This window comes from Halictus rubicundus, chromosome 11, assembly GCF_050948215.1.
Source record: "Halictus rubicundus isolate RS-2024b chromosome 11, iyHalRubi1_principal, whole genome shotgun sequence".
NCBI lineage: Eukaryota > Metazoa > Arthropoda > Insecta > Hymenoptera > Halictidae > Halictus > Halictus rubicundus.
In genome coordinates, this window is record NC_135159.1 from 9383713 (window position 1) to 9405414 (window position 21702).

Sequence of the window (21702 nt, forward strand, 5' to 3'; positions counted from 1 at the left end):
CGCAAACTATTTGAAATTCAAAATGGCGTAGTACTTTTCAATTATATTAAATCATCTGTTGAACTAATGGATTTCAGCTAGACTAGTTGCTTAGTACGTTTTTATTTAGAATAGAAAATTGCATTGATTAGTGCATTGAAAAATGTATGTGTCTATTTCGGAAAGTATAAACTTGACCTTCAAGTGTCCTCTATGCTCACCGAAACACAAGAAGAAGACTTTTGCCGCTTTCGCTGCATTTTGCATAAAAATCGATTGACGTCCATCCTATACATCGAAGTAACATGTAAATGTTCTCGTCGACTCTATCCTTTTGTTCTAATTCATAGAGTTATGTTGGAGAACTTCTATTAATTGCTATAATGACGCCCTAAATTAGTAAAAGAGCGAAAAATCAAAAATGAACTAATGTTTGGGAATTTATTGCAACTAATGGGTTGAACCGATCCTTTCCAAATTTTAGAGCTATTTTACCACACTGTTGAAGTTACTAAAAATATTTTTTTTTTTTTTGGTCGAAAATAGTTGTACACACAGAAATTATTATGATATTTCGTTAACTGTTACGACGACTCTCTGAAACTGTGAAAGAGCGAAAAAAGAGCTATTTTGCACCACTATCGGAGCAACTAAAAATGTTTTAAAGTGCGATCACACGTACCAGTAACTAAATATGGCTGCCACATATACTAGGTTCCAGAGTGGAGACGATTCCGGTTTTCTGGAGCGGCCGGTACAGTTTTTTGAGAAGATGCCGGGAAGAATCGCGCCATTGTGTTCGGTAACAAAATGAAAATAGTGAAAACAGCCGCGCGGACGATGATTCCGCGTGGAGAAGCCGTTGAAAAGAATATAAAATCGTTCCTCGATACGGAAGATAATTAACCGAGGAAGAAAAGAATGCTAGAAGAGAGAGAGAGAGAGAGAGAGAGAGAGAGAGAGAGAGACGCTGCGCTGGCCGGTATTAAAAATCACCGAGTATTTCTTCATCGCGGGACATTCTAAAAGGGGTTTCTCTTCCTTCGGATTTGTGTCACCGTATTGTTCACACCATCCTCCCCCTCCCCTCCTCTACCCCTCCTCCCCCTCCTACTCCTCCGCCTCCTCCTACGAGGAAATCATTTTTTTCTCTTCTAACAAGAGGCGCAATGTTTCACTTAAATATGAAGGATAATGAGCCGTGGTCTAATTAACGAGCTAGACGACGAGAAAGCTTTTAATAAATGCTGCGCCGGGTTTCCATAAATTTTAACCAGCAAATTAAATCGACGAAACGCCTCCCGCGCCCGTAAATTACCGGTCACCCGATACCGGGAAAAGAATTATTAAACGCTTCGGGTTTCCTGATTTATACTGCGATTGATATATACTGCTCCGGAGACGCTGTCACTCATTATACTCCCATTTTCTTCAAAAAGGAAACGCTTTGATTAATACCGGCGCCGGGCGAAATATCTGTGAAAATTTGTGAAAGCATTTTTCTAATTTTTCTGCTTCCTTGTTCATGTAAAATTGATTTTTTTTTTTGGTCATTGATGTGCTTTCCGGAGGAGGCTTAAAATTTATTTTATGACGCAAAATTTTGTCAAGTTGGAATCATTCAAAGTGCTTCGATTGGGGGCAGCTTTTTGATCATGCGGATTTTCCCTCTCTAAATTCTGATTTGTCGGATCCTGAGAGGTTCTCCGTTGGCTTCTCCTTCGCCCTACGTGTGGAAACTTCTACGGGAGTGGGCACCCGCGCGAAAATTAATTAAAAAGATGGTCAAAGTTCAACTTGACCGCAAGTGTCTCGAGTTCGCGACAGTTTATGACCGTATTGTGCTGGAAGTCTGTGATGGGAAGGCTGGCACGTACGAACGCCAGGTGTACAGCATCAACTCCGGACAGTTTCTCGGAACAGTCTATTGTCTGGTCGAGCTGAATGACCAAACAATTTTTGCGGAAATTTGATTATGCAAGTACCACTTCATTTATTCGAGTACACTTGCGAGGGTACAACGATTCAGAATACTAAGACAATATTGAAACGTTCTTTCAAGAATAACATTACTTTTCTTCGAAAAATCAAGAACTAATTGATAAATAGAACATTAAGTTTTTAATTAAATTTTTAATTAACAAAAAAGATCTAAAAAGTAAGAATAACTTAAACTAGGAGAACGTGGCAGCCATTTTCTTAAAAACAGTATGGAACGGTGGACAAAGAAAGTTTCAACGATTCTTTTTATATGAAAAATGTAATTTCTTTGAAAAATCACTATATACATCTCATTCTGTAATATTTCGTTAGCGTTTGTTAAAATTTTGTGGTACCTCAAATTAGGAGGACGTGTTGCAGCCATTTTCTTAAAAACAGTACGGAACGGTGGACAAAGAAGAGACTCTCGACAATATTTTTATATAGAAAATTGAATTTCTTTGAAAAATCACTATATACATTTTATTCTGTAATATTTAATTGGCATTTGTTAAAATTTTGAGGTATCTTAAACTAGAAGGACGTGGGTGGCAGCCATTTTCAATTTTCTAATTTCACATGAAACCAGACAGTTAAAAGAAAAATTAATGAATTAAAGAAAAATTAATTTCCAAAACAGTTACAGCTATTTATTTACACTCGGAATAGGTAATTTTCGAACTTTTTCAGCTTCTTTTTTGTTCGTGAAAAAGAAGCGTTTCGGGAAAAACGCGTTTAAAGTTTCAATTATCTGTTACCGCTACGCAAACTGAGCTTTCAGAGCTACAAATCCAGCAATTTTACGAATTTCCAAATAAAACTTTGAGAGAATATTCCATAAGGGCCGTGCTAACAGAATAATCCATTTTTTGAAACATCGATTTTTTTATTTCGCCATAGGTATGCAGCCCTTTAACTGTAAGCCCACTGGTTCCGAATTCTTTCCAATTATAACTACATTGCCGATTTTATGCATTTATTAGGAAAACGAACAGGTGAAAAACAAAACTGCGAAGACATTCGAAGAATCTAAGAACATCATTATTTTGTGACTCATTAAAATGATCAAAAGCGAGAACACATTTTTATTCAACTTCTGTTCCCTTCAATATTTATTTTGACAATGTTTATTTTCTTTTTGTTTTTTTTTTATTTAATAAAGAGGAAATCTATTTTCAGTAGAAAAGGTCTGTAAAATGCTAACTTTAGAAACTCTCAAGTACAATTTTTCATTGAAGAATGTTCCCAAAATTGCTGATATTAATTTTTATATTTTTAAAATACGCGGTCTAAGCTACATAGAATAATTAACAAAAGGTCCACTGTCTAAGAGCTAATGACTAAATGTCAATTAGCGCGCCATTTTTGTGAATCGAGGATTGGAGGTTGAACGAGCGTGAACGCGTGTTGAAATTTTTTATTTATTTTCATATTTATTGGAACTCGTAGATCGGCGATTGTATGCCCGAAAGCATTATGGTCGCCGGTGTCTTGTTCGAAAAGTGAGTCCCTATACAGAATCCCCGGGAACTTTTCACGTTGTATACGAGAATCCGGAAGTACTCGGCGACTACCAACAATGCTTTCTTTAGAACGCGTCTGACATTGCTTTGTCTTCTGTATTTACGGTCGACCTAGTGCTCTATCGATTCTCGCCGATCGATATTCCCTTTATCAAATTTTTAAGCGGGTCTCACTCCGAACCCTGCACTTGATAACGCGATTCACGCCTATCGGAACGCGATCTCTGTGCTAGGTTTGTTGCTCGATTTTCAACAGTTTTATCATCTTAACAATAAATCGATATCGATCGAGGCAAACTGTATTGCACGTTTCGTTTGTCACGTTTTTCTGATTAAAACGAGTCCAAACACGGCGCAATTCGGAGCACATTTGTCCGTTTAATCCACGGTTTAATGGAGCCTCTATTATCCGAACCCAGTCAATCCGAGTTCCCCATTATTATAATACACTTTTTAGTTCAGTCTGAACGGACTCGCGTACAGGAAGATCCATTGTAAGCTCTATTATTCGAACACTCTCGTTCAACTGATTAGTTCGGATAACAGAGGTTCACACTGTATCATGGTTTAAACAAGTAAACATAATGCAAACTGTATCGTGTTTGGACTCATTTTAATCGGAAAAGTGTGACGAACATGTCGGTGGTATGTAGTTTCGTTTAAAAATCATTGAGTTGATAATAGATTTTTCAGGAGATAACTAATATGATGCAAAATGACCCCTTCGGTCCTGAATTTTCCACGTATATCGAGACATTACTGTAATGTTATTAAACGTACTAAACAACTGTTGCCTGAAGAGTGAATGTCACGTCGACATTGTTATAAAACACGATCGTATCTCAAGGAAAATTCTCGTTAACGTTGAAACGATTCCCAGAGCTCTCTGGCACAATGCGTACGCATTCACAAGTTTCTGATTGCGATTAGGTTTAATAGGTGCTTCCTCGGCAAGCAAGAAACGACAGCAGGTTAGGGGATCGTCTGTCGGTTAGGCTCCCAAACCGCCGATGATTTATAACCTTCCTGTCACGAGCCCTGTATTTAACGAACAACGCACATGCGGCCCGTTCCGAGTCGAATCGATCATTTTTCTACACGTTTCTCGGATTTTGGTCGAATTGAAATCTGCTGTACACGCGACAATAGGGAGGCCTGAATCCCCCTATATTTATTTAAAAAATATAGACCAACAAATTTTACTGTTTTCACGTACAATATTATCCTAGTTTATCGTCGTGTTGTGAAACACGAATCTGTAGAAAATGGCGGAATTATTTTTCAGCACGGTTCAGGGTTGAAGCCGCTAATTTCGAGGCTGAGCGCAGCCGAATCGATGATGGAGTATTTCCGGAAGGTCAATTTGTAAGATTAAAACGATGAGGAAAGTTTTTATGGACCCGACCCGATGAGGTTAAATTTTTTAGTTGCGAACCGTTTTGAGTGGCGCGGAGAGAGTACCGGAAACGGCTGTAGAATGGAAACCACGTAACAACGGCCATGCTCCTTGACTCACTAGCCTACTTTGAACCCACTGCCTTATTACTATTTCGTCACTCACTAATGCAAAGACGGTCAATATGGAAGTCCGCTGGGATACCTATAATGAAATTGTAATTTATTCCAGGGCTAACTTTAGCATTTTTTTATTCCGTAATTATAAGAGCTATTACGATGGTACTTTAACGTGCTGTTTTGTTAATGTTTCTACAAGGTATACTAATTTTTACGTTATGAACAAATTAAAACTGTACTCTTTACGAGAGGTTGAATACATATACGTGCTGAGGGGGTAGTTGAGCAAAAGTGCAAGGCATTCTAGGTCAGCTTTGAACATTTTTTACGTGGAAAGTATGACACCTATCATTGCGGGACTTTAACGTGCCATTTTGTTCATGATTTGATAAGTTACACTAATTTTTACATAATGAACAAATTAAAACTGTACATTGTATAAGTGGTTAAATACTTCTATGTGCTGAGGGGTTAGCTCAGCAGAAATGCAAGGCATTCTAGGTCAGCTTTGAACATCTTTCACGTGGAACGTATGACACCTATTATTATGGGACTTTAACGCGCCATTTTATTGGTACTTCGACAAGACACACTAACTTTTACGCAACGAAAAAATGAAAATTGCGTTTTCCACAAGCGATCGAGTCCAATTATGCGTTAAGGGGTAGTCTAGCAACAGTAGATGAAATTTGTGCTTTCAGAATTTTTTGCACCGAAACTACAAAAGCTACGATTATGAGACTTGAACGTGTCGTTTTGTTTATGTTTCGACAATATCTTCAAATTTTTACGTAACGAAAAAATCAAAATTGCGTTTTCCACAAGCGATCGAGTGCAGTTATGCGTTAAGGGGTAGTCTAGCAAAAATGCATTACAATCGTGGTTTCAGAATTTTTTGCACCGAAACGGCAAGAGCTATGATTATGAGACTTGAACGTGTCGTTTTGTTTGTGTTTCGACAATATATCCAAATTTTTACGTAACGAAAAAATAAAAATTGCGTTTTCCACAAGCGATCGAGTGCAGTTATGCGTTAAGGGGTAGTCTAGCAAAAATGCATTACAATCGTGGTTTCAGAATTTTTTGCACCGAAACGGCAAGAGCTATGATTATGAGACTTGAACGTGTCGTTTTGTTTATGTTTGGACAATATCTGCCGATTTTTACGTAACGAAACGATCGAAACTGTGCTAGTTACGAACGTCGAAATCAACTATTGGAACATTTTTGCCATGTTCTCGGTGGTGTGGACCTCCTTTCAATTCGAAACGTAATTTTCGCAATGACGAGGAAACCTAACGGGCCCAGCAGAGACAGACCAGTAACCTAAGTGGTGTAGTAGCAACCCTCGACGGTTTTGAGCGGGCGAGTTCAGTTGAAACGGACTTTAGTTCCGTATCCGTGGTCCGGGACACTAGGCGTGTCACACGTATTTTCCAGCGACCCTTACAATGCTGATCCTATTCGAAGTTCTTCTTGATGTCGTGCAGCCTCTGCACTTTGCCCGTCGCCGTTCTCTGCACGCCATTTTCCTGCACCCTAGCCGCAACCCCGCAATAGTCAATAGCGTTCATGATGTCGGAATAAATCGTTTCGCGATGTGTCGCGATTTTTAAACGCACTCGAGCCGATATGAAAAATTCCGCGCAGAAACTCCCATCAGACCGTTAATAAATATCCATTTCGCAAATGAAAGTGTAAAAATTAAAGCTCGCATTGTTTGCTCCGCGGAATTTATGATCACGCAGCGGCGCGGCGGGAAAAAATTATTTTCGAGAGCGGGGAAATACACGGGGGTATAAAAATTTCGTAACGAGGCGAATTAGTTTAGCGAAAATTGCGAGAACAAAATTTCGGGCGACGCGGTGCTGCGCAGTGTTTCGAACAAGTGACAATACAGACTGTACCAAAATTGTTGTGCTTGCGAGGGCTGATCCCCGAGGTTGTTTCAAGCAACTTTTTCCTTTGCAAAAATGTCCTCCGAGGTCTCGTAAACGAGTTATTCGCGAAAAACACGGACCAATCGGAGCGCGGCTACGATAGACGGATTCCGGCTCGGCCAACGCTGACGTCACACGCACCGGTAGCCGCGCTGTGATTGGCCCCGTGTTTTTCGTTAATAACTCCTTAACGAGGCCACGGATAACATTTTCGCAAAAGAAAAAGTTGCTTGAAATAACCTCGGGAATCTGACCTTTCAATTGTAACAATTTTAGGACACCCTGTAATACTCGACGACCCAGATCAGCTTTAATTGATAGACAGCTATCAGCTGAAGGATGATCCAGTTTCTAGTACCGATTTAGCGTTGTCCGGTTGGTCGATTTCCTAGACAGCATTTCTATAACCACCCCGCACCTCCCCCCCCCCCGAACGTTTCTTTTGTGATCCGACAAAAAGAGTGTAATATTAAATTCCCTGTTCGGACAGGTCGAGTTATTGTCGCACTTTTGCAAAGGTACAAGTTTTAATTACGCAAGTTTTAATCCACCTTCCTGTTTCCTATTAACTGTCGAGAGGACCGCGAACTTTCTACTTTTTGCGTTCGGTTTGAAACGCGAAACAAAAAAGATTATTGCATTATAAAGAGTATCAGAACCGAACGTCGCTCTGTTTGTAATGCTGCGAAGAATGAACTCGCAGTTCGTGTCAGCGCTCTCTCTCTCTCTCTCTCTCTCTCTCTCGCTCTCTCCCTCGCAGCTTTCGAGTCGATAAATCCGAAGGAATTATTTTCGGAGCGGTTGGTCGCCGACTTATCGATGCATATTCATTGCCATTTGCATAGACCGTCTTCGGGGATCAGGCGAAACGGTCTTCGCAGACCCAATGCGACCGCGACAGCTTTCCTCCCGCGAATCTATCATACTCTGCCAGAATAATTAACACGGCCGCACGCTTCCACAATAATTGCTCTAAACACGAGCCTCCGGCGGACGCAAATCGCGATTTTCCTCGAATCCTGGGTTTCCGAGAAATTTGTCTAAAGGTACAAATAAGTTATAGCGAAGTCTAAGTATGTACGAAGAAGATGTGCACGATGTTCGTGTAAAATTAAAGCACTTCAGGGGCCCGAAAGCTCGATTTCTAAGAAGTCTGATATGTCACGAGGTTGGTTTTTTGACTGGGACTCTTTTGCTTTCAATTATTCTTTCACGAAGGTTTCACTAACGTATTCCTGACATTTTTCCGGTTAGAATGATACCAAACACGATGCCATTTGCATCGTATTTACGCGTTTAATCCGCGATAAAGTGGAACCTCGATTATCCGAACCGATCTCTGAATTCTCCAGGTGGATGTGTTTTATACGGAAACAGTGAGATTTAAAGTGATCATATAAAAATCTGAAGCAATTATGTGCAACCAAGACTCAATGTACGAATAAGGTACAGGTTTCAAGGACACACGTTCCACTGATTAGTTCGGATAATCGAGGTTCTACTTTATCGCGGATTGAACGAGTAAATATGATCCGAATTGCTTCGTGTTTGGAGTCGTTTTAATCGGGAGAATGTCTCGCACGCGTTGACAAGAGATATTTTCATTTCTCCTATTGACATTGTTGTATAAATAATAATTTATTGGATAATATTCCCTCGGAAGTATCCTCCTGCTTTATTACGAACTTAATCAGTCGAACTGCTTGTGAAATCGATCACTTACGTCAAACTGAATGTTGAACTAATTCCGTGCTCGAAGTTATTACATAAAAATGATTTCCTACGCTTCCTTTTGATATCTCAAGTCCGTTACAAGATGAAGTCTCCTTTCAGAACGAATTGAATTTCGCGAGGAAGAAGAACAGCATTTCCGTCGAAAAAAATATGATCAGGAGTTGATTAAAATTTCTTGATCATTGTTTGCCTTTTCTTCCAGAAGGGCGGGGGGGGGGGGTGCGCGATCGCCGCCCCGAGAAAGTATTTCAAGAAAATTAACGAGGGTATAAAGGGATCGTAGACGGTAAAAACTGGACGGCAAAATTAAAGTGCCATGGATCCATGCATGCCAGGTGTTCAGAACGATTAAATCCAGATAAACGATTCAGCCGTCGTTCAGAACGACAGGAAGATTTATCAGTTCTTCCTCCGGATCCATTTCCCATAAAGAGAAGTCTATCTACGGCGGGACTTTGTTTTTCCATCGCCTATCGTCGCGCCCTTTCTTATGGTTTTCCGTTTGTAATCATTTTAATGCGGACTCGCAGATTTCGCATTGCTGCAACCTTGCAAAACGATTCTCCCCGTAAACACGATGTTCCCGCGATTTTCACCTGAAATCTAAAAGTGCGATCTGTCACTGCGAGGAATTGCACGGAACAATCAGAACTGCATAATAATCGAAAAGAAAATTATTCTTAATCCATTCCTGTATGGAATAATATAGTACTAGTGTATATATTAATATAGCAATATTATATATTAATATGGTAATATAAAATATTTATAATAAAATGACAATATTTATATATGGACCTTTAAACTCGTTTGAAATTAAATTCACGACTTTGAACTAACAATTCCGGTCAGCTACCAATAAAATGGACCTGTCTAAAATTTATTTGACACTTCTGTCTTATTGTAATTTATATGTCTACCTTTTTTCTTAGTTGCATAAAAGTCTATTAAAATTCGGTCATTTTTAGTGACCCAGCCACGTTTAATTTGATCTATAATAAAATAAGGGGAAGCTGTACAGCACTTGATAAAATTAAAATAAAATCTATCAAGAGAATTAAAAGAGATAATCGTTTTATCTCTCGCAATAAAAGAAGAGATAAGTATACTTCACATGGCGAACCCTGCTTTAAAATACAATCCACCAGCGCGAATAGAAATAATAGAAATAATCGCTCGGTTGAACTCCCGTAACGAAACAATAACAAATTATACTTTGCATAAGGTCTACATTAAAGTGAAATCTGCTACTCCGGAAAATTAGATGAAAATTGCACTTAGCAATGGGATAGAAGAAAATTACTTTTAATTCGTTTCCACATTGAACTCGACGAAAGCCAGTTTTTAAACCCATCTAAAATCAATTTAACGTCTTTGTATTAACAATTCCAGTTATTTTACGATACAGTAGAGATCTGTCCAGCTTTTTCAACACTCCTATATTATTATTTCTTACATATTCAGCTCCTGGAGTAACAAATGCATAAAACAATTCAAATATCAGTCTCTAAATTAATGCAAACAATTTTTATTTTAATCCTCGTTTAAATTTTACATTACTTTCTAAAAATAACATGAATGTATCGATCAAAGTTTGTAGCCATTTTTTTAATAATACATACCCAAAGAAATCAATTTGTTAAATAATTGCTCATGGATGCATTTTTCAAAATTTCAAAATCTCAATATTTGCAATTTAAAAATATTAGAATCCGTCATTTTGACGGGTCCCGTAAATCCAGTGTTAATTATCACACTTTTGATATTTAAACCGTCGGTAAAAATTGTTTGTTTGTTTTACAAGAGACTGCTAGCTGTACGTAAAATGTGAAATGATAAATTTAGTGAACATATGCTGCTGCAACGTGCACGTATCCGTTCGGAAACTGCAACCGATTGCAGTCGAAGCAATGCAACTGACTTTCTGAGGCAGTTTCGGGCTCTAATCAGTCCGTCGTTGCCTTAGATATATCGGGTTCGTTCTAATTTATTGCCTATACATTCGCGAGGGTGTTTACCGATTATAATGGATATTCCCGTTGACGTCAGCAGCGATATCATCGGCCACGAGCTTCCGGGCATCCTGTTACGAAGGTTTATTAAGCTGGAAACGCCGGTTGATGGGATTATCCGTACTGCGTGAGATTGAATAAAGTGACGTAACTGCGATCTCAAGGCCGGTTATTATACTTCCTCATTCTCCCTCCTTTTCGACGCAGTGATGACTTTCTCCCACGACGCTGTCAATCAACCATAACGTCTCGAACTTTGTCGATGTAGATTCGATTTTTCATTCAACTTTGAACATTTCTTACACTTCAACCGTAAGAGCTACATCAACATTTTCAACTGCAAATCGTTCTTTGGACTCTTCTGTAATTACTAAAAATAGAAAAGTTGGGATATTGATTTAGGTACAGTGTTAGGAGGTTAGGTCACAGAGTCTTCCGAGGATCGAAGTAAATTGATGCAGCGAATTTTTTTTTTTTTTAAGAAAACTTGGAAATACATCGAAACGATTTTTTTGCGTTCGAAAGATCCCACTTTCGTGCAGCTCTCAGATTTTTGCCGCCAGAAAATATTGATCAGTATGGAAATTATAGTGATTTTTCGGCAGGTCGTGTCGTCGACTGTTCAAATTTCAAGTTTAAATTGATGCAATAATATTTTTTTGTAGAAAAACCTTTGGATCTTTCAAAATGAAACTTTCTGCATTCGAAGGATCATACTTTATTGCTGCTCTCAGATTTTTTCCGTCAGAAAATATTGACCAGTATCGAAGGTATAGTGATTTTACGCAGGTCGTGTTGTGTCAACTGTTTAAATTTCAAGCCTAGATTCACGCAATAATAATTTTTTATAGAAAAACTTTTGGATCTTTCAAGATGAAACTTCCTGCATTCGAAGGATCATACTTTAGTACAGCTCTCAAATTTTTTTCGTAAAAGAATGTTAATCGATGTCAAAGATGTAGTCATTTCTTTGCAAGCTTTTTTCGCGCTTATAAAATGACATCGATCAATTCTCTTACTTTGAAAATGGATTATGCTTCAACCATAAGAGCTCCACGCGTGTTTTTGGCGGTAATCAATTCCTCGGACCCTCCCGTAATTAATAAAACTACGAAAGTGGCATGTGGGTGATAATGTAGTTGTAAAGTTAGTTAAAGCGCAATCGAATGTTAATACAGAGACAAGCGGGAGGAACCGGAAGTTCTGATGCGTACAGTGGACAGTTCTGCCATACTTCTCCCATACCGGGCTAGGTTATTGGATTCCAATTAATGACTTTTGCAAAACACCCCGGGGCTCTCAGCCGAAACTAATTTCGAAGTACGGGGATAGTTAAGGCTTCGCCGGTCAAGAAAGATAAACCTGCCGGACATTGCCGAAGGATCATTGTCCAGGAATGGCTTTAACGATTGCTTGTTTAAGCCAGTTGCCACCTGGTACTCTTGGATCAAGCTTTAAGATCTTTATTTATCCCTTGTGCAATGAAATTTTATTCTTGAATCTACACTAGAATATTTATTTTCTGTCTTCCCGAGAAATTACTCGCTAAGGTTAAACTCTATTCAAAGAACCAGAAATCATTTCTAATTGCGTTTGCATGGGCTGCTTATATTTTTCCAGTATTCACAAATTTTTGTAAACTGCCAAGAAATATATTTATACTACACAATTCATAAATCTTTATTTCAGATTAAAGTCTAGGCAGTTTCTATCACAATTTAATTAATATTTGGTACCCTAGAAAATTAAAAATTCAGAACAGTGAAATACAAAATTAGAAAAATTGTTAAATAAAACGTATTGCCACTATTGCTGCGACCAAGTCGGAATCTAAATACACACCGACGGTGTCTTTTGCAAATATTATGTCAGCTAATTGAGGAGCATCGATGAAGGAAGGAATCATTGCAAACCGAAGGAAAACGGAGGGTATATTACCGTAATGAAAACATTTCACTCATTAACGAGAGAGCACACGGTTATATTACTGGAAGAGTGATGAGAGGATTCGTTTGACGAGAAAACTCGATTCACAGGGTATGAATTAGCGTGTCTGCCTTTAGCGAATCCGCCTGAAGATACGTCGCGTCGGCGGCTGCGCTACCCGAATAATAACATTTTAATATATTTGCTCTTTGACGTCGAACCGGGTACTAGCAACAAAATTATCCTGTTTTCTCTGTCATAGTTTTCACGGAAAATTGTTTCCCGTTGCAGGACCAGCTGTCACAGCCAGGGCTGTGATTCAAGGCACTGCTGAACTACCTTGCGACATCAAGCCACCCAGAGACAATGACTCCGCCATCTTGGTCGTGTGGTACAAGAACGACATCACGCCTATTTATAGGTAATCTCAGTATTTTTAACAATTTTTCTACATTGTCGAGGTATTTATGATTGTGAAAGTGTCCTCTTGCTTTAGCATTCAGATCTTTGAATCCGCATAACTTCCATCATTTTTGTGCTAACACCAAAATTCTTGAGCCAGAAATTCCCCAAAGAATTGTAGAATATTTGGAGGAAAGCAGAAAGCCGATTTTTTGTTGTTCCCATTCATGTTCATCAAATGTTTCGCCAAGTTCGTGCGACATGAACCCCACTAGGTTCAGCGTGTCTGGGTTCCAAGAAAATGTTTATAACTTCCACAATGTTCAAGATGTCTCCAAAATTTTTGGGCCAGAAATTTCCCAAAGAATTGTAGAATGTTTAGAGGAAAGCAGAAAGTCGATTTTTTGTTGTTCCCATTCATGTTTTTACAAATGTTTCATCACGTTCGTGCGACATGAACCCCACTAGGTTCAGCGTGTCTGGGTTCCAAGAAAATGTTTATAACTTCCACAATGTTCAAGATGTCTCCAAAATTCTTGGGCCAAAAATTTCCTAAAGAATTGTAGAATGTTTAGAGAAAAACAGAAAGTCGATTTTTTGTTGTTCCCATTCATGTTTTTACAAATGTTTCATCACGTTCTTGCAACATGAACTCCCCTAGCTTCAGAGTTTGGGTTCTAAGAAAATGTTTATAATTTCCACAATTTTCAAGATATTTAAAAAATTCTTGAGCCTCAAATTTCCCAAAGAATTGTAGAATATTTAGAGAAAAGCAGAAAGTTGATTTTTTGTTGTTCCCATTCATGTTTTTCAAATGTTTCGCCAAGTTCGTGCGACATTGAACCCTCCTAGCTTCAGAGTTTGGGTTCTAAGAAAATGTTTATAATTTCCACAATTTTCAAGATATTTAAAAAATTCTTGAGCCATAAATTTCCCAAAGAATTGTATAATATTTAGAGAAAAGCAGAAAGCCGATTTTTTGTTGTTCCCATTCATCGTTTTTCAAATATTTCACCACGTTCTTGCGACATGAACCCTCCTAGCTTTAGCGTGTTTGGGTTCTAAGAAAAATGTTTATAATTTCCACAATTTTCAAGATATTTTAAAAATTTTTGAACCAAAAATTTCCTAAAGAACTGCAAAAAGTATACAATATGTATGCAGAATGTTAAAAACCGCCGCTACGCGCGGAGCACGTTGCGGCGCGGCGGTTAATTGAAAATCATTTAACGCGTTCGGACGTATCGCACGCGCGGCGCCGAGCTGCGCGTTTTCGATAAATATGTTGATCGACGATTATGGAGATTGCTTAAGTAGGACACAATATTTTTCGCTTCTGAATAACTCCCCTTTGAAATTTCGCAAATCGAGTTCCCGCTCGGCGGCGGTGTATGGCGGCTACGGACGTATCTATGAATGCCTCGGAGCGATCGAGTTTTCAACAATTGCACAAGTGGCCGCCGCAGCGTTACAAACTATTGCCTTATTGTTCCTTCCAGCGAGTTGGCGAGTTAACGCTCTGCGAACGCGCGCGCAGTGTACGCACACGCGCGTCCCCGGCCAGAGCAAGAAATATTTTAGCGGGTTTATGCCAGTTTCCCGACTGCCAGGGACATCCTGAAAGGTACCGACTTCCGGCTCTGTCCCTCGCGGGTATCGATATTCGATCTACACTTCTGCCGGACTTGCCGGATCGACTTCCTCCGCCTCGAAACCGACCGCGTTAAGATAAGGCCAGCTCCTCGAATCTGTGCTCCGATTCCACCGATTTAAACACTCCTGCCTTTGGGGGGGGGGGTGGAGGATACATCAGACACTGATAAGTCAGGATTCCACGAATTCCATTCGAAACGTTATGAAACATTTTCGAATTTCAATGAATACAGTTTCTGTTCGACAAGTGTTAAAAGGTACACTAGACTTCTTTTTTTAAAGAAAGTTTGTTAATCTCTCGCAATGAATTCTTCTCGCGTTTAAAAGATCGTACTTCGGACCAGCAGTGCGAATTTTTTTTATTAAAATATATGAGTAATTGTGAAAGATATCGCAGTTTTTCCAGAGGACCTTTTCTCAATTATGTCGAATTTGAATCGCTTTTTAAAATAAATTGTTGTACAGGCATTTTTTATCGGATCATCAATGCTTTCGCGTTTGAAAGATCATACTTTGACCCAGCAGTGCAAATTTTCTTTTATTAAAATATATGAGTAATTGTCAAAGATATCGCCGTTTTTCCAGCGAACCTTTTCTCAATTATTAATTTTGAGTTCGAATGGTGTTTTAAAAGAAATTGTTACGGGCATTGTTCAAAGCCAAGTTGCAAATTGTTTGCGAAAACAATTAAGAATTGTCGAGGCTCCGGCCACTTTTCCAAAGCCAGCTTTTTCAACGATTAGAATTCAGAATTCCAAGTATTTTTGCAAAAGAAGTCGGTGCAGCGATCTGATAGATATTTATTTATATTTTTATATAAATTCAAACTTTTACGTTCTTTCGGGTTACTGTGTCAAAGCACTGACCGAACTCGGCTCGGTAAATGTTAATCGGTTTAACTTGAAACTTTCAGGAAGTCTCCTCGAAGGATGATATCCTTAAAGGAGACGTAAGGATCTGAAGATGAAATTTTAAAAAAGATCCTGGCACAAATCTTTGCACCGTTAGACACCGGAAACGTAATGATTAATCATTTAACTCGCGTCAAACAGAAAATTATATTCACATAAACTTCTACATACTATTCTGTATACACCACGATATAATATCAACAAATATCGAAAAACATTGTTGGTTACGTCAGTGTAATTAACGTCATAATCAATCTCCGATGACTCCCATGATGCCGTTGGTAAATCATGATTGCGTAACAGTGATCGTGTTAACGGCAGAACTATACTATCCTATATTACAGACCAAAAATAATTGTTTTCTTCGAAACGATTAATAGTGATTATTCGACGCTTTTAACGTTGTTGTACTGTAAACAGAGTTGCTGTCTAAAGTCGAGGTTAGGCTAGGTCTCCACCCGATTTTTAATTGTCCAGCTGACCAATTAAAATCTCTGGTCGACGACTATCGATCCGGAACATGAACAGGTACACTCTTAATAGTGAACCATCACGCGACACGTGTTGGTGTTAGTGCGATACTCGAGCCTCTGATAAAGCTCCAGCCAGTGTTAGCGAGATTAGCGTCACTTTTCTAGAAGACAGTACCTGAAATCCGAAAAACTACATTGCAATGCCACCACTTCATTTTTCAAAAACAGGTTTAACTCGCCGCGACGCCTGGGTCTTGCTGGACCCGAAAATCAAAAGTGCAAATTCGATTGACTTTGAAATTGAAATAATTGTAAGTGGAATTGAAATGTTTGTTTGGAATAATTGAAAGTGGAATTGAAATATGCATTTACAATAGTTGAAAGTGGAATTGAAATATGCATTTACAATAGTTGAAAATGGAATTGAAATATACAATTGGAATAATTGAAAGTGGAGTTGAAATTTGCATTATTTGGAACAATTAAAAGTGGAATTGAAATGTGCAATTGGAATAATCGAAAGTGGAATTGAAATGTGCATTTGGAATTATTGAAAGTGGAATTGAAATGTGCATTTGGAATGATTGAAAGTGGAATTGAAATGTGCATTTGGAATAACTGAAAGTGGAATTGAAATGTGCAATTGGAATAATTGGAAGTGGAATTGAAATGTGCAATTGGAATAATTGAAACTGTAATTGAAATGTGCATTTGAAATAATTGCAATGGAAGTATGAATTCGAAGTGATTGCAATTGATATATGAGTTTGTAATAATTTGGAATATAAATTTGAAATAATTGAGATTGAAACACGAATGTGAAATTATTTAAAGCAAAGCAAATATATTCCAATTAATATTCAGTGTTATGTAACACTTCTACGTATAAAATCAATTTATCTAAACTGCTATCATTATTTAACTAAGTTCCATTTTTACGGTTAGATATCTATTACGATCGATCCCGTTAGTTTCATTCGTCGAAGGGGTTTCTCGGTATGTTCTCTTATTAAATATGCAACGGTGACTAATGAAGGATTCGGAAATACTTTGTTCCAGTTACGACATGAGGGGCAAACACTCGGAGGCCTCCCATTGGAACGATAAGGATCACCTGAACGACCGAGCATTTTTCAGAACGGTCACGGAACCGGCCACCTTAAATATAAATCACATCAAGGAGAGAGACGAGGGCGAATACAGGTGTCGCGTGGACTTTTCCAAAAGCCCTACCAGAAACTCCAGAATCCATCTCACGGTGATAGGTTGGTAGACAACATTTTCTTAATAACGTTAACTTAATAATAACAGACTCGTTGAAAAACAATTACTAAAAATAAGTATTGCTAATTATTATACTGCAGATCTTTATGCAAAATAAAAATTCTCTTGATCGATTACAAGCAATGGAAACTAAGTATAATGTTATTTCTTCACTTGCTAATTTTAATAGCATGTTGAAATTTTTTAAATTTTCCTACAATTTTAAATTTTATCTACTCAATTTTGTTATAAATGCATAAAGATCCGCAGTATAGTAATTATATAAAACAGGGAGCTAGCTCTAATGACCTTGACATTGACATATATTGTCAAGGTCACTCGCCTGAGTAATATCTTGATGTTCTTAGCTGTCGCCCAATATTCCTTAGAATGTTATGAATTAATAAAAATAGACGTCCGTTTCTTATTGTTATTGATTGAATCAATTTTTCAAAGTCGAAAGTTTGAGTAAAAATGATAATTAGCAATAATTTGTTTCTGTTAAGGTCAAGGTTATCGGAGCTTGCTCCCCTGTTGTAATTAGCGTGTTCTTTCGGTGACAATTATTGAAGCTGTAACGATGCTTTCATAATTGAATAAATGTCTTTATTCGAGCATATGTTTATACATATTTTTATGAGGTAACATCGCTTCCAATGATTTGCACTAAAACCGTACAACGTTAAAACACTGAAGAACAATTCTACGCGATCGTGTTTCGACGTAGTCGGTGCAAAAATTGCGGCAGCGTGCACGGAATTTATCAATTAATCTCCGGGACGATGATGGAGCTTCGAATAAATAGTTCCTCGGAGAAGCACTAATTGAAAACGTAGAATGTAATTTCATTAAATAAACCTAGAGAACGAAATGGGTTAATGTCCATCGAATCATGCTATTACGCTTTTTGTAAATTAGAAAGTCAATTATTTCTCCTTTGTACGCGTCCCGGTGGCCATTGGGAAACAAGGTCCGGGTCATCTCTGACCCAGCGTTCCAAGAACATCATTTACAATTGATTAAAGTTCAGATAAAAATCATGGAAATACGAAACGATGCAAATATAATTAAAATTACAATTATACAGTGCTTACTCGATACTTGTCCAAAACACGGGTCTAGCCACGGACATGTATCGGCCAGGAGATTACTATTCTTTTCTTGGCCACTCACGAGGTATTCCCCGCGGTGGTGGGGATAGTTCTGGGACTTTTGTCCGGTAGACGTTTGCGACATATATAGAACACTGTAGTTGTAATTGCAACTTGAAATTTAAAATAAATAAAATTCGAACATTAAAACAAGTTTCCATTGTGATGGATGATAGTTGAAATTGAGATCGAGATCTAGAGATTGAAATAATTGGAAATAATAATAAACAAAAACAGCCACTTCATGGTTTATTATACCATTAATGAATCTTTTCCCTTCTCTCCAGTGCCACCACATAAGCCAAACATAATCGACGAGCTCGGTAAGACAGTGACAGCAGTAGCAGGACCATACGAAGAAGGCGGAGACATGAAGCTACAGTGTCTGGTCACCGGGGGTGAGTATTATTTCATCGTTTTTAGTCTCGAAAACTTTCTTCGCGCGACCATGTTTCCCGCTTTGTTTTTTTTTAATCCTCCCGACGATAGTAATCGCTGGATGTTTAGTACACACCGATAAATTTCGTCTGTTCAAACAGTCGGTAATGGTTTGCAAACACTCCATCCTTCCAATCCATCCGATCTCTCTGGCTCGAAACAACATGGACACTGCGATAGTACTTTTTCTGTAGCGTCGTCGGTATCCTGCAGCAATTGTTGACATAGTCCACAATCAAACTAAAAAGCCTTAGGATTCCTCCGTTACAATTGTTCCTCGATTAATTCCCGAACACACACGTTCGCCGACGAGTCCGTTCCAAGTAGATCGCTTTTTCCAATCGAGACCAAACGATTCCAAAACCACGTGCAAACAATGTTGTTTAACATGCAAAATTAAGGGGGGTTTAAGTCATCGCTTTGCTGACTTTCAATTGGTTTAAGAAAAAAAAAACAATTGAATCTCGATAGTTGTTATTTCTCTGCGCGAAGGGATCGGTCGCGCTTCGATCATTTTTATCTCGGGAACTACTCGTCGGATCCAGTTGATCTTTTTTTTGTCTGAACCAGGAGGGTTCAAACTATCGCGTGAATTTTCTATTCCGTTGAAAAATGGACGTGCAACGATTGCGTAAAATTTTTCAGGTCGACCGGAGCCGAGAGTGAGATGGTGGCGAGGCGAGATGCTGCTGGACTCGAAGGACGAGCCGGGCGAGTTCCCAGCGCTTCGCAGGAACACCCTAATCGTGAGACAACTCTCCAGGGCGGACCTGCATGCTGTGTTCACGTGTCAGGCCTCGAACAACAACATCAGCCAACCAGTTTCCGCGTCGGTGGCAATCGAAATGCACCGTGAGCTCGTGTTTATAATTTCGCAGATCGCGTTGATACCGCGCATTGATTGCGATCTTCGACTTTTATTAATAATTCCGCACGTTTTCATGCTTCAGTGAAGCCGCTGAGCGTGACGATAGTGAGCAACGATCACGCACCCCTCAGCGCTGATCGAAAACACGACATGAACTGCGTGACCGTGGGATCCAGGCCTCCTGCGAAGCTGTTCTGGTACATGGATGGCAGAATGTTGACCAACCATACCGAGAAGGTGTCAATGTATTCTAGTTTAATTTATTCAACCGGTGTGCCATTGTTCTTCATCCGGTTATACTCTATTGCACTTCTTTGTGGATCATTGGATCACGTTGTACTTGTTTATTTATGTGCAGGCTATTCGGCTGCAGGTGCTACTGGCTCTCCATGACAATATAAGGCGAAAACGAAGAATAAAAAATTTGCGATTTCTGCTTCGTCTTTTAGTTATTAAGGATTAAAAATCCGCCTGGAATGCGGCAACCCGGTCAACAGAGGTGTCCATTGTGTACACGTTATAGAGGCGCGCATCCGTTAGTAGGGTTGCCGTATTTTAGGCGGATTTTTAATGATTAATAACTGAACAATGAAGCCAAATTTTGTATTCTTCATTTTCGTTTTATATTGTCCCGGAGAACCACTCCTTAAATTTTCTCCCATCTGTAGTCGAGTGGCCTGTATTTTTTTAAATTAAAATTTGTAGATGAAATTATGATATTTATTCGATAACACGAGTTACCTCAACAAACGTAATAGAACGGAATGGAAAATAAACTGTTGAATAAACCTATGAGTAAATATGCTAATTTTAACTGTGAATTTTAATTTTAAAACGCCGAAAACTTTCGTTCCAACCCAATACTTCTTTAATTGTATTTCGTTCCAAGTCGTTGCCCTATAATGTACTTCATTCCACCACGGTGCGCTTGATTGTGTTTTATTGTGTTCAACTGCACTTCATTATATATCGCTGCGTTCCATTGCACTTTATTATATTTCATAGTGCTCCATCGAATTTCATCAAATTTCATCAAATTTCATTACACTTCCCCGGACTTCGTTGTACTTCTTTATATTACATTTCGTTCCACGTCGTTGCACTTTACAGTATACTTCATTGCAACCTTCTGCACTTCACTGTATTTCGTTGTGCTTTATTTTATTTCGTTACACTAGACTGCGCTTCTTTAATTGCATGTTAATTGCGTATTTAATTGCATATTCTCTTACTTCGTTGCACAGTCTCTACTCGATGAATGTCCCAAATATCTAGCCTATAATTTCTCTGTATATGTCGCCAAGGCCTGGACGATAAACGTCGCGGAACTATCCCTGCTACCGCGGGCTATAACGAGAAGTATAAACGTAATGCGATTAGGGTATATCGGTGTGAAACCAGGAGACCACTACTAATCCAATAACAAAACCTCTTCATTTTTCATTATTGTTTTTTATGGGACTTTCGCCAACATATTCGTGGCATTTTTCTAATGAAAATGACACCAAACATGATATAGTCCCTGGCCAGACCCGTGTTTTGGACAATTATCGAGTAGACACTATATTGTCTTGCACTTCACTGTGTACACTTTATCATACTTCGTTATACCGCCCTCTATTTTATCATGTTTTATTATACTCCATTGCACTTCATTGTGTTTCGTCACACTTGATTGTGTTTCATCAGACTTCATCGTGTTTCATCAGACTTCATTATATTTTATTGAATCCCATTCAATTTTATTGCACGTCTTTTTGCTTCGCTGTATATCTGTTCTATGTCACTATAGTGGGAAGGCAGCGTGCTGCATAGTGCACTTCGTTGTGTCATATTGTATATGATTCTATTTTGTTATATTTCATTGTACTACGTTTCATACTATCGAATTTAATTGTACACATTCCACTGCACTTGAATTGGCTTCGCTATAT

General features: G+C 38.6%; 1 protein-coding gene across 3 annotated transcripts in view; it reads left to right on the forward strand.

The window, feature by feature from the left end:
- LOC143359335 (nephrin) overlaps positions 1-21702 on the forward strand; it is a 331551-nt gene that overhangs the window by 302619 nt on the left and 7230 nt on the right. For all 3 annotated transcript variants that reach the window (XM_076797228.1, XM_076797229.1, XM_076797230.1), the window contains 5 exons: positions 12901-13030; positions 17108-17313; positions 18750-18860; positions 19546-19752; positions 19851-20005. In XM_076797228.1, coding sequence (XP_076653343.1) covers positions 12901-13030; positions 17108-17313; positions 18750-18860; positions 19546-19752; positions 19851-20005 — 809 coding nt within the window. The remainder of the gene's footprint in view (positions 1-12900; positions 13031-17107; positions 17314-18749; positions 18861-19545; positions 19753-19850; positions 20006-21702) is intronic.